The sequence below is a fragment of the Oryx dammah genome, unplaced genomic scaffold (assembly GCF_014754425.2).
Source record: "Oryx dammah isolate SB20612 unplaced genomic scaffold, SCBI_Odam_1.1 HiC_scaffold_13, whole genome shotgun sequence".
In the NCBI taxonomy this organism is placed as follows: Eukaryota; Metazoa; Chordata; class Mammalia; order Artiodactyla; family Bovidae; genus Oryx; species Oryx dammah.
Genome location: NW_024070197.1, coordinates 11,859,297 through 11,871,409, shown reverse-complemented (window position 1 = coordinate 11,871,409; position 12,113 = coordinate 11,859,297). Strand labels below are relative to the sequence as shown.

General features: G+C 50.8%; 1 protein-coding gene across 4 annotated transcripts in view; it reads left to right on the top strand.

The window, feature by feature from the left end:
* The window catches only part of HIF3A (hypoxia inducible factor 3 subunit alpha), a 31,450-nt gene extending 19,390 nt beyond the window's left edge, over positions 1–12,060 (top strand). For 3 of the 4 annotated variants that reach the window (XM_040252475.1, XM_040252474.1, XM_040252477.1), the window contains 6 exons: positions 881–1,071; positions 2,145–2,249; positions 4,443–4,714; positions 6,082–6,199; positions 7,733–7,814; positions 9,227–12,060. In XM_040252475.1, the coding sequence (XP_040108409.1) occupies positions 881–1,071; positions 2,145–2,249; positions 4,443–4,714; positions 6,082–6,199; positions 7,733–7,814; positions 9,227–9,324 (866 nt within the window). In that variant the 3' untranslated portion in view covers positions 9,325–12,060. The remainder of the gene's footprint in view (positions 1–880; positions 1,072–2,144; positions 2,250–4,442; positions 4,715–6,081; positions 6,200–7,732; positions 7,815–9,226) is intronic. The other variant, XM_040252476.1, reaches the window with a different exon arrangement.
* Positions 12,061–12,113: the final 53 nt, after the last annotated feature.

Sequence of the window (12,113 nt, the reverse complement as noted above, 5' to 3'; positions counted from 1 at the left end):
CACTCTCTTAACCACACCAGCTTCCTTAGTGCTCTGGGAACAGAATAGACTCTTTCCTGCCTCAGGGCCTTTGCACGTGCAGCTTCCTTTGCCCAGAATGCTCTTCTCTCTTCTACCCTCCCTTTTCTCCTGTATTGCTTGTCTTGTCATCCTGTGCTCTGAATCCTGCTGTGACTCCCAACTGTCCCCACTTTCAATTTGTTCCCTGCTCCCACTTCACTATACTTTGGCTTCCAATAATCTAGACCCTTCCACATCTGGCTTCTTTTTACCTCTTCCTTCTCTCCTGCTTAATAGCATTGCCCTTCCCGTCCAATCCTGGAAAAATGAGTTTCCCTCCCTGACTGTTCTTTAGGGCTTCACCATCTGCAAAGGGTTGCTAGCAACCCATGCTCCTGGGTGTGGTATGAGGTCACCCACACCCTTTCTGTTTCTGACTTAGACCTGGCTCGGGACCACATCTTGATCTCCAGGGTCCTTAGAACCTCCTTGAGGGTGTCCAGCTTCCTCCCCCAACATGCCCACTCACCCTCCCTCCACCAGAGCCAAATGGCCAAAGGCTGTTTTGTGCTACTGGAGAATCAGGTGTTTTGTGCCCCAGTCCAGCTGTGTCAATCTGAAATATTAAAACACGTCCCCATCACTGGGCAGTTGCTACTGTCCCTGTCTACTGTGTGCCCCCACTCCCCTAGGACCCTTCAGGGTGACTGAAGGGATGGCACCTGGCCCAGCAGGTCTTCTCCAGCACTCAGCTCCCAACACTGTGAATGGGGTCCATACTGATTACATCATCAGCTCTGCTCCCGGAGGTGGGCAGAGGGCTCTGCCCTCAGCCCTGAGTGGCCCTCCTGCGTCCTACCCATCTTGATGTGTTCTGCAGACGCCTCTGGCCCCCGGATCCTGGCTTTCCTGCACCCCCCTGCCCTGAGTGAGGCCGCCCTGGCCGCTGACCCCCGTCGGTTCTGTAGCCCTGACCTACGTCGCCTCCTGGCACCAATCCTGGACGGGACTTCAGTAGCTGCTACCCCCAGTGCACCTCCAGCCACACGGCGCCCCCAGAGTCCTCTTCCGGTAAGCATTCCCTCCACTTCAGCCCTCAGGATCCAGGCTTTTGGGTCTTTGGCTTGAACCTTGCTTTTCTCTGGGATCAGTTTCTCCCTCTATGGAGTGGAAAGGTTGGGGATGAGATGGAGTTGGGGTTCCTTCAAGATCTAGATTCCAGATTCTTTCAACTGTTATCTGGATCAAAATGTAGGATGTCTGGGACTGGCAGGGGTAACCCCTCATTGCTTGTGACTAAACATCTGAATTTTTTTTTTTTACTTTTTACTTTGTGGCCGCACCACATGGCAAGTGCGATCTAGTTCCCTGACCAGGGCTCAAACCTGCACCCCCTGTAGTGGAAGCAGAGTCTTGACCACTGCACTGCTAGGGAAGTCCTGGGTTCTCTGAGTTTTGACCTCACAGAGACAAGAATGCCTGATGTTTTAGATTACTCGAACCTGGATTCAAACCCTGATTCTGCCACGTAGAGCTGTGTTACCCTGGACAAGCGGGGCCTCGGTTTCCTCACCTGTAAAATTAGGATAGTAGCGCGTAGCCACCTCATTGGTTATGGCAAGGGTTCAGTGATATCATTCATGACAAGCACTTAGTAAAGACTTCAACAGACCATAATGGTTACTGTTTTTACTTAAGAGTCCAGAAAGCTGACCTTTGACTCAGGGGTCCATATTATCTAGTCTTGACTTTCCTTATCCCCACCTTCATGACCCCCCAAAATATCTTCTCTCCACCAGAGAAACAGACTGTGACCTTTGACCTCACCCTTACCCTTGGGACAACTGGACTCGGCATTGTTTCCCCCCAGACTCCAAGATCTTTAACCCGCCAGGGCCCAAGTATCTTGGCCTCAGACTTCAGTCTTTTGAACCTCCAATGTGTGCTCTGTCAATCTACACCCAGGCACTCAGACTTTTGCACACCCAGGTTCAGAAACTCACCTTTGCTGTTTGACTCACTTGGTGTCCCAGCTGTCTGACAACTGACCCTCACTTCTAGCCTGAGCTCAAATGTTTAGACTGCCTTACTGCCAACATGTCCCAGGCCCAAGATATCCTTGAGTCTCTACCCTGTCCCCACAGGCTGATCTCCCAGATGAACTCCTTGTGGACGTGGAGAATGCACACAAAGTCTTGGCCTCTGGGAAAGACTTGCAGACAGCGGAGACAGATCTAGATATCGCTCAGGTAAGGGCTGGCATGGAAGGAGCAGTCTTTACCTCTGGGTTCTAGGTGACGTATCTAAGCTTTAGAGAGGGATGGTGGAGTGGTTAATGAATAGATAGATGGATCACTAAATTCACTAGGTGGGAGAGAGATGGATGGGTAGTAGAGAGATGGATGGGTAGTGCTTAGGTATCCGGATGGATGGATGGGTTGCGGATAGATAGACTGTTGGATGGATGGTAGATGGAAAGTGTTTGGATGACTGGTGGTCTGGAGAGATAAATGACAGTGGCATGATGTATTAGCATCTATCCCTGTGTAACACGTTACCCCAAAACTCAGTACCTTAAAGCAAACATTCATTACTTTGCACAGTTTCTGAGAATTAGAAATCTGGAAGCAGCTTAGCTGGATGGTTTTGTCTGAGTCTTTCATAAGGTTGAAATCAGGTTCTGTCAGGGCTACAGTCGTGTGGGGCTAGAGGATCCACTTCCAAATTCAGGCACATGGTTGCTGGCAGGCTGCAGGCCCTCATGGCTTTGGCTGGAGGCCTCAGTTCCTCACCAATGTGGGCCTGTACAGACGCTGCCTAAGCATCCTCACAGCACGCCAGCTGGCTTCCCCTGAGGCAAGTAATCCGAGAGACAGAGTGAACCCAAGACAGAAGATGCGGTCATTTATATGCTAACCTCAGCAGTGACACCCCATCACTTCTGCTGTGTTGTGTTGGTCAGACAGACCAACCGCGGCACAGTGTGGAAGGCAGTCACAAACAAGTGGGAGCGCCAGAAGGCAGTGATCCTTGGGACCGCCAATGATTCATGTCTCTCCCTCACACAAGGTACACTCACCCCTCCCAAAGCCCCCCAAAGTCTCTTCCCATTACAACATCAACTTTAATTCCAGAATCTCATCACCCAAGTCAGGTCTGGGTGTGGCTGAGCACCTCAAATACAGTTCCTCTCAATCTGCTGGCCTCTGAACTAAAGAGACAAGTTGTCTGCCATCCACATTCCCAACATCCAATGATGGGACAGGCGTAGAGTAACTGCCAAAATATTCCTATTCAAAAAAGTAGGGGGAAGGAGAGCACTTGGATCACTGATCCAGAGCAGTTTTGAAATCCATTTGGGCAAATATCAAAAGTCCCTCGTCATGCTGATATATGGCAGAAACCAACACAATATTGTAAACCAATTATCCTTCAATTAAAAAAAATAATAAAGTTCCCGGATCAGAACTCATTCCTACTATTTCCCAGTAGTTTTTCTCCATGGTTCTTGGCTCCACCCTTTGGGCTCTTGGCAATTCACTCTGTCATCCTTCCGTTTTCAGAAAAAGGTAGCCTGTGTTTGCAGCTGAGTGGTTTTTATAACCTGCTTTCTCCTTGGAGAGTTTTGATGGTCCAAAGTTCCCTTTTCATTTTGTACCATCCTTTTCCCTTTCAGTCCAAGCTGCCAATGCTTCTGTTCATGTCTTTGGGGTTCATTCCACTAGACAAAAGCCATACCCACTAATCTCTGAGATAAACCCTTCTCTACTTCAGGCTTCTGTTGAGATGGCTGAGTGACAGGGCTCTGAAGTTTAATAGAAGTTCTATTGTTTGATTGAGAAGACCTGCGAGGTACATCCTTAAACTCTAGAGTGCCTTTCATCAGACTAAGGATATTCTAGACCCCACCTTTTGTCTTCCTAAGGTTTTCGTTGTTGTTCAGTCACCAAGTTGTGTCTGACTCTTTGTGACCCCATGGACTGCAGTACGCCAGGCTGCCTATTTCCCAGAGTTTGCTCCAACTCACGTCCACTGAGTTGGTGATGTCATCCAACCATTTCATTCTCTGTTGTCCCCTTCTCCTGCCTTCAATCTTTTCCAGCATCAGGGTCTTTTCCAATAAGCTGGCTCTTCGCATTGGGTGGCCAAAGTGTTGGAGCTTCAGCATCTGTCCTTCCAGTGGATATTCAGGGTTGATGTCTTTTAGGATTGACTGGACACAGTAGCTGGGGACTAAACTAGGGCCTAAATACTAAGAGGTGAGGATCCTTGGGGGCCATCTTGGCAACTGGCTACCACAGAGTCCTTCTGCTCATTTTACAGATGAGGAAACTGAGGCTCAGACCCTTGACCTCAGGCACACAAGTGGTGGAGCTGGGACTCCAGCCCAGGTCCACCCAAGGCCAAAGCTCACGCTCTTAACTCCCTCCTGCCCTCTGCAGGACGTCGATGCTCTGGATTTGGAGATGCTGGCCCCCTACATCTCCATGGATGATGACTTTCAGCTCAACTCCAGCGAGCAGCTACCCAGGGCCTACCACAGACCTCCAGGGGCTGTCCCCCGGCCCCGTGCTCGGAGCTTCCACGGCATGTCACCCCCAACCCCTGAGACTTCCCTGCTGCCCCGCTGGGGGAGTGACCCCCGGCTGAGTTGCTCCAGCCCTTCCAGAGGGGACCCCACAGCATCCTCCCCCATGGTTGGGGCTCGGAAGAGGTGAGCCGCAGTTGAGCAGGGATACAAAGGCAGTGTAGAGGGAACTCGCTGGCAGTCCAGTGGTTAGGATTCTGTGCTTTCACTGCCGAGGGCGTGGGTTCAGTCTCTGGCCGGGGCAGATAAAAGGGAGGTAGAGAGAAGGTCCCTGACCCCATCTTTCTCCTGCCCCCTACTTTCAGCCTCATCCCTCCTTGTTCCTCCTATCCTGACCTCTGTTCCAGCCAGGCCCTTGGTGTCCCCAGCACTTGCCATGTTTGTTTCCATCTTTATGTCTTTGTCTGGGCTGTGCCCTCCTTCTGGAGCTCCCTCCACGGTTCTTATTGTTTATCCATATCCTACCAGCCAACCTCTCCTTTAGGATGTATTTATTTCTGGCCTAGTGATAGTTTTTGTCACAGTGAAGAGGACACTGCCATGGTGTCAGAGAAACTGTCCAGAACCAAGTTTCCTAAACACCTCTGAGAATCTGCTGCAAGGCACGAACTCTTCCCAAGAAACTTGACACATACACGTACCGACACAAGATTTCACGTATAATTTCAGAGGCTCCGTGTCCCCCTTTCAGAGATGTTAGACCATTATTTTTCTGTAACAATTTTATTTTTGGCTGTGCTGGGTCTTCACTGATGCCTGGGCTTTTCTCTAGCTGCAGACAACAGGGGCTACTCTTATTGAGGTGCTTGGTCACCTCACTGGGGTGGCCTCTCTTGCTGTGGAGCCCCGACGCTAGGCATTTGGGTTTCAGTCGTTGCCGCTGCCGAGCCCTGGAGTGCAGGCTCAATAGTCGTGGTGCACAGGCTTAGCTGCTCTGCAGCATGTGGGATCTTCCCGAACCAGGGATTGAACCCATGCCTCCTGCACTGGCAGGTGGGTTCTTAACCACTGAGACACCCCGGAAGCCCCCTAGGTCACTATTATTAATACTCAAGTCTCTGCTCTCCAAGTTGCAGGCATGAGCCCATTAGTCTCCAGGATGGTCTCGTAACTATTCTTACGAGGCTTTCATGGATACATCTCATTATTTTCCAAGACTCTCAGCCTGGAGCTGGATACAGTGGGTACCTAACAAGGATTTGTGAAATGAGAGAGGGAGAAAATGAGTGAGTATAGTAGGTGGATGGATGGATAGGTGGATGAATGGAAGGTCAGATGGATGGAGGCTGTACAGGTATGTGGGTGAGTCATGGGTCATTGGATAGATGAACGGGAAGTTGTATTGACAGACGAACGAATGGACTGGTGAGTGTATGAGTAAAGGAATAAACGGGTGCTTGAGGGAGTGAATGGATGCTCCTCACTTGCGCATATTGGGGCCCACACCTGCCCAGGTTTGCTGGGCCCTGAGATTCTTGCCTGTCTCCCTCCAGGGCCCTGGTCCCGAGCTCAGAAGACGAGGCAGAGAAGGTGGAGTTCCTGGGCATCAGGCCCCCCAAACGATCCCCCAGCCTAGAACCCGAAAACTTCCTGTTGCCTCCCCTCAGCCTGGTATGTGTGGGGTTGCGTGGGATTCTCTGGCCCTCAGAACTAGAGAGGCTTAAAGCTACTGTTTTCAGAGATGGAAAAACAAGAGGGGCAGGGGATGGTCAGTCATCCCGTCAAGGGCAGGACCTTGATCTGCTGGCTCAGGCAAATAGGTATGAAAGGGCTTTGCAAATAGATGTAAGTTGGTGTTTTAAGTGCTAAGAAGATAAAAATAAGCAGAGTAAGGGGAGAAATGACAAGGGTGAATATCTGTAGGAAACCTCATCTCCCATGGGAACCACTCCTCCTTCCTCTTCCCCCCCCACCCACCAGCAAATCTAGCACTGTCCTGGCCTTGGATTATTAGCGTAGCTTTAATAAGAGTACAGACACCAGAGTCAGACTGATTTGGGTTCAAATCCCAGGTCTGTCACCTAATAACTCTGACATCTTGGGTGTGTGGGTGTTGTCACCACTCTGAGCCTCAGTCTCCTCATCTGCAGAGTGGGGATAGTTACGTTCCATAGGACTGGCATGAGATGCAATGAAATCAGGCCCTTAGCTGCTCCTTAGTGGGCTATTGATAAATGGTCATATAAAAACCAACCAAACAAAAGCCTGAATTCTCAGTCTGAACAGAGCTGTTTGAACATGAGGGTATAATATCAGGTTGATAAAGGCTGATAATATCAACAGTTTCTTACTTATTGAGTATCTACCATGTGCCAGATGCTGACTGCACTAAATGCCTAGCATGAGTAAATTATTCAATCCCTACAGCCACTCTTGAATAGTAATAATTATTTTAAATTTTTTTCTTTAAATTTACTTGTTTTTGGCCATGCCAGGCAGCTTGTGGGATCTTAGTTCCCTGACCGGGGATTGAATCTGGGCCCTCAGCAATGAAAGCGCACTGGACCACCAGGGAATTCCCAATTATTATTAATCACATTTACACTCAAGAGGTTAAACAACTCTATCAGTCAGAGTCTGGACAGGACACAGAGAGCATGCTCAAATGGGGTATTAAGGAGAATTTAGTAACAGGACTGTGGGTAAAGGTGGGGGCAAGACCCTGGGATTAGCAACACCACCTCTAGCCTGAAGGCACAAGGCAAGGGGTTGGTGACCCAATCCTTGAGAGGGTAGGGTCCACCTTGTAAGAGCTGAAACCTTCAGTGGAGGGACACAGTCAACCCATGATAAGCCAGCAGGGAAGCAGCTAAAAGATCAACTACCCCTGGTCTTCCTCCTCCCGCCTGCTGGTATCTCCCATCACATGAAACCCAAGGGAAAGCAAGGAGCAAAAAAACCCAAACAAGGAGCAGCAAGGCTGCACCTAGGTGGAGTCCATGGGAGCAGGGTAGCTTGCTGGGGACCAGGAGAAGGGAAGAACAAGGCTCTGGAAGGAGCTGCAGAGCATGTCTGGGACAGCAGCTCACCCAAGGTCACAGAGCTGATAAGTGGCCACTGAGCCCCACGGTGCCCTTAAGCACTGCACCATCCCACCTCCTTGGATATGATGATAATGACAGTGGCTTTGTGTCTGTCCCCTAGAGCTTCCTTCTGACGGGAGGACCAGCCCCAGGGAGCCGGCAGGATCCCAGCACCCACCTCCTGGAACTGAATGAGCCCCTGGGTGAGTAGCAACCTGGGTAGACGGGCCCTGGGTCCCTGTCTCCCGTGAGAGGTGCCTTAGATGGCTGAGAGAAGGTGGGGTGATCCTGAGGGTGGTGATGGGGTGTCAGTGCCTGCACATGTGGAAACAGACAGCCCCTCCCACTTTCTTGGGGGTTGGGGGGGCACCATGGGAGGAAAGAAGCAGCCCTGAGGGAGACAGGGACTGGCCAGAGCTGCCCCCTGAGGTGGAAGCGGAGCCCAGGTCTCCCAAAGCCCTTGTCTGATTGCGCCTTGGTCATTCCCAGCTGTGGCCTTGGGAGATGGTTTCTGCTTCTAGAGTCCCCGTTTCCCGCCTCTGTTAGTGACTGTGTGCTCAGCCGCTCAGTCGTGTCCGACTCTGCAACCCCATGGACTGTAGCCTGCCAGGCTCCTCTGTCCCTGGGATTTCCCAGGCAAGAACACTGGAGTGGATCACCATTTCCTCCTCCAGGGCATCTTCCCAACCCAGGGATCAAACCTACCTCCTGCTTTGGCAGGCGGGTTCTTAACCACTAGCGCCACCTGGGAAGCCCCTCTGTGAGGGCCTATTGTAAGAGTTCACACTTTAAGGAGATGTTTTGAGGACTTGTAGAGATGCTGCCGAGACTGGTTTCATAAGAAACACTTGAGAAAGCTCGCCCTTGCGGGGATGCTGTTTTCAGAGCCCCCCCGCAGAGCGGGACAAGCTGCTGTGTCTGTGTGGCTCTCAGCATCACTGTCAACTCCACCTGAAACCGCTAGGCGTCAGCCAGAGGGAGCTTTCCAGAGCACGAATCTGACCCTGGTCTTCCTCTGCTCAAAGCTCTTCCAAGGCTCCCTAGTGCCCTTCAGAAAGAGGTAGGCCCTCAGCTTGGACTCTAGTCTCCGTGGGGTCTGACTGCTCCCTCATCTCAGACGACACTCTGCACCACATCCTCCGTTTCAGCCACGGTCACTGTCCCTCAATTCATTCTTTTCCTTTATACATGTAACAAATAGTCACTGAACACACAGTAAGTGCCAGGAGCTGTCCGAGGAGCTGGAGACATACTTGGAAGCGAAATAGGCAGAACTCCCTGCCCTCATAGAGCTGACATTCTAGTGAGAGAGTCAGTCCAGAGCAAAGAAATAATGAAAACCAGTGCCACTGGGGGAAAATAGTGCATGCAGGCGGAAAGGAGTTTGGCGGTTGGGGGGGAGGTTGCCATTTTATTTTTTTTGGCTGCACTGAGCAGCATGCAGGATCTAAGTTCCCTGACCAGGCGTGGAACCCGGGTCCTCTACATTGGAAAGCGGATTCTTAACCACCGGACCACCAGGGAAGTCCCAGCGGTCAGGCTTTTAACTGTCTGGGAGGGAAGACGGGTTGGGGTGATAACTCCCCATTGGTTTTCCCTCCATCTTCCCCCACAGGCCCGGGCCCCTCCCTGCTCTCTCTCTACCAGGACGAGGATGCGGCCCAGCCCAGGAGCCACTTTCAGCTAGCAGCAGACTTGGCCCAGGCCAACTGAGTCAGGTGCTCCTCTCATCTCCTTTCTCCTCCCCAAGAAAGGATGTCAACCATACTCCAAGCCGGCAGCCAACGCACAGGATGGCGGTGCCCAGAGAAGGGTTCCCTCTCTCCTCTCGGTGACCCCGCCCGCCCTGGGCCTACCTCAGCCCCCACCCTTCTGCCCCCCACCATTTGGGGGCGCTCTGGGGGTGGTCTCAGCTCAGTGACCTCTGGGAGGGGGTCCCTGGCCCCCTCCTGCTTCACTCAGGACTTCCCTTGAGGTTCTCAATCCTGGTTACCTCATCCTTTTCTTCAACTCTCTCGGCTTTATTTTCGGTAATTAGGGGTGGGGGAGGTTGGGGTTCAGATCTGTATTTCTGGGCTTTGGGGTGTATTGATAATCATATTCATGTTTCTATCCACCTTTCTTTCACTCTTATTTTTGTTGTTTTCATGGTATGTTTTTAATTGCTACAAATTGCATGGGGTCTGTCTATAAGAATGTGGGACTCTGATCTCCCCGCCTCATCATAGGTGTCAATGGGGAAGGGGGGCCTCTGGGCCAGGCCTAACTGCCTAACCACCCCCTCCTCCACGCCCCATGACTTCTCATTGAGCCCTTAGTTTCCCAAGCAGCCACCTAGCTCTGCCCACACCTCCACTCTGGACTGCCAGCTGGTTCTAGCCTGATCTGGACACCAACTCCAACGCTGGTTTTCCTGTCACTGATGTAGCCTCCAGCCTCTGCTTCCAGACCATACAAGCTCCAATGCTTTCTGGTTCTAGTCCACACTCAGCTTTTGACCCTCTGTGGTTCTAGACTGTGCCACTCCCAGCCTCCTCTGGTTCTAGACTGTACAACCTTCAACATTCTCTGGTTCTAGACCACAAACTTCAGGCCTTCTCTGGTTCTAGATGGTGTGCCCCACCCCCATCCATCTCTGGTTCCAGACTGCACGATGCCCAGTGTGGTCTGCCTTAGCTCTTCTATCTTCCAAACCACTGGGATTCCAGATCTCCCAGTCTTCAGCTTTTTCTCATTCTGGAGTTCACACTTTCCAACTCTTTCTTCTTCACAGTCTCCAAAGCTGTCTGGTTCTAAGGCTCACAACTTCCAACCCCCTCTGGCCCAGGACCACCAGAATCCTCTGCTTCTAGAACTCACTCTCCGCCTTCCTCTGGTTCTAGAGCTCCTCCCACACTCCTCCCTTGTTCCCAATGGCACATGCTTCCACTCCTGCTGATTCCAGCTCTTAAGACCAAAGATTTCCTCTGATGTTGTACCTCACAACCCCAAGCTCTCAATTGGTGCTACTCTGCCTGATCTTCGATGCATTTCTTTCCAAATCCAGGATCTGTAACGTCTAGATCATTTTGATTCATGATGCCCAGCTTGTTCCTTTTCAACTCTAGACTTGAGACTTGCTTTTCCCATCAAAAGGAAGATATGAGTTTTATGTCTTGAGCTTATAATTAGTACTTTCTGAACTAGACACCACATTCCAGTTCTCCTTCACTCTAGTCCTCATGATCTCTACCATGAGGCAGAGATTTATTGGTTCTTTATTGGTTCTGGACTATATATAAACCTCTACATCTTGAAATTTACAAGACTCTGATTCCAGATCTGAGTCTCTCTCTCTTCTCTGGTCCTAGAAACTGGCTTTAAATGTCTTCTGATTTCAGACCTCATCCTAGAAATTCCCTTGGTTCTAGACCTTAAAATCTCCAATTCTCTCGTATTCCACATTTTATGACTCTAAATTACCCTGCACCTGGAACTCAGCCTTCAAACAACTTCTGATTACAGACCTTGCTTTATGAACTTTTCTGGTTCTAGACCTTATAGCTCTCAGCTTTGGGTTCTAGGATTAAGCTCGCCCAAATCCCTCTGGTTCTAGAACTTGGTCTTCTGATTTTCTCAAATTCTAGTCTTTATTCTTTATCTCTACTTCTAGATCTCACAGCCTCCCATCTGCCTCTGATTTCAGATCCACATTCTTGTGGTTCTAGAACTCAGCTGATTTTAGAATCTGGACCTTGCCCTGTAGATTCCTCTGGTTCCAAATCTTAAGACCTCTAACTCTTTGATTTCAGACCCCACCCTCCTAATTCTATTCTGGGCTTCCCACCCAACTCAACTAGCTCCAATTACTACTCTCTGTCTTAAGCCTTCCCATTCCAGATCCTGACCCCCCAGGTCCTTGGGCTAATGGACCTCTCTGTTCTCAGTCTCATATCTCTAAAAATTTTCTCTCCCAGACCCCCCCCTCCACTCCCCACCTCAGTCCTCCAGACATATACTTACCTTAACTTAACTCCAAGTATCTGGGGAACCCAGGGCTCCCTCACAATCCAGGAGACTTCCCCAGCCGCACAGGCACACGCACAGCCCAATCTACATATCGCGGGGTGGGGAGGAGGCCTGGACTCCTCAGTTCTCTGCCACCCATTGTCCCCGCCCTTCTCCAGATTTCTTTCTACGATGGTGCTCTTCTTGGTCTCCCACAGGAGAAAGCCTCTCTCTCTGCACCCAATTCACTCCCCTTTTTGGAAGGCACTTCTCATCGTTTCATCAAGAGATGGCCTGTCCAGATCGGTGCTATGTCTGGGGGAGAAGGATCTGACCCCTCTCTCCCTCAGGGGGTGACCTAGGCTGGGCTGGGGGTGGGGGCAGGACCGGACCAGCCATGCTGGCTCTGAAACCCATTAATCTCTAAACCTCCATAAAGATCTCGCCTTGGTAGGCACCAGAGCTCTGTGTGTTGACTCATCTCTAGGGTTGCTTCAGGGGGTGTGAGTGCACTG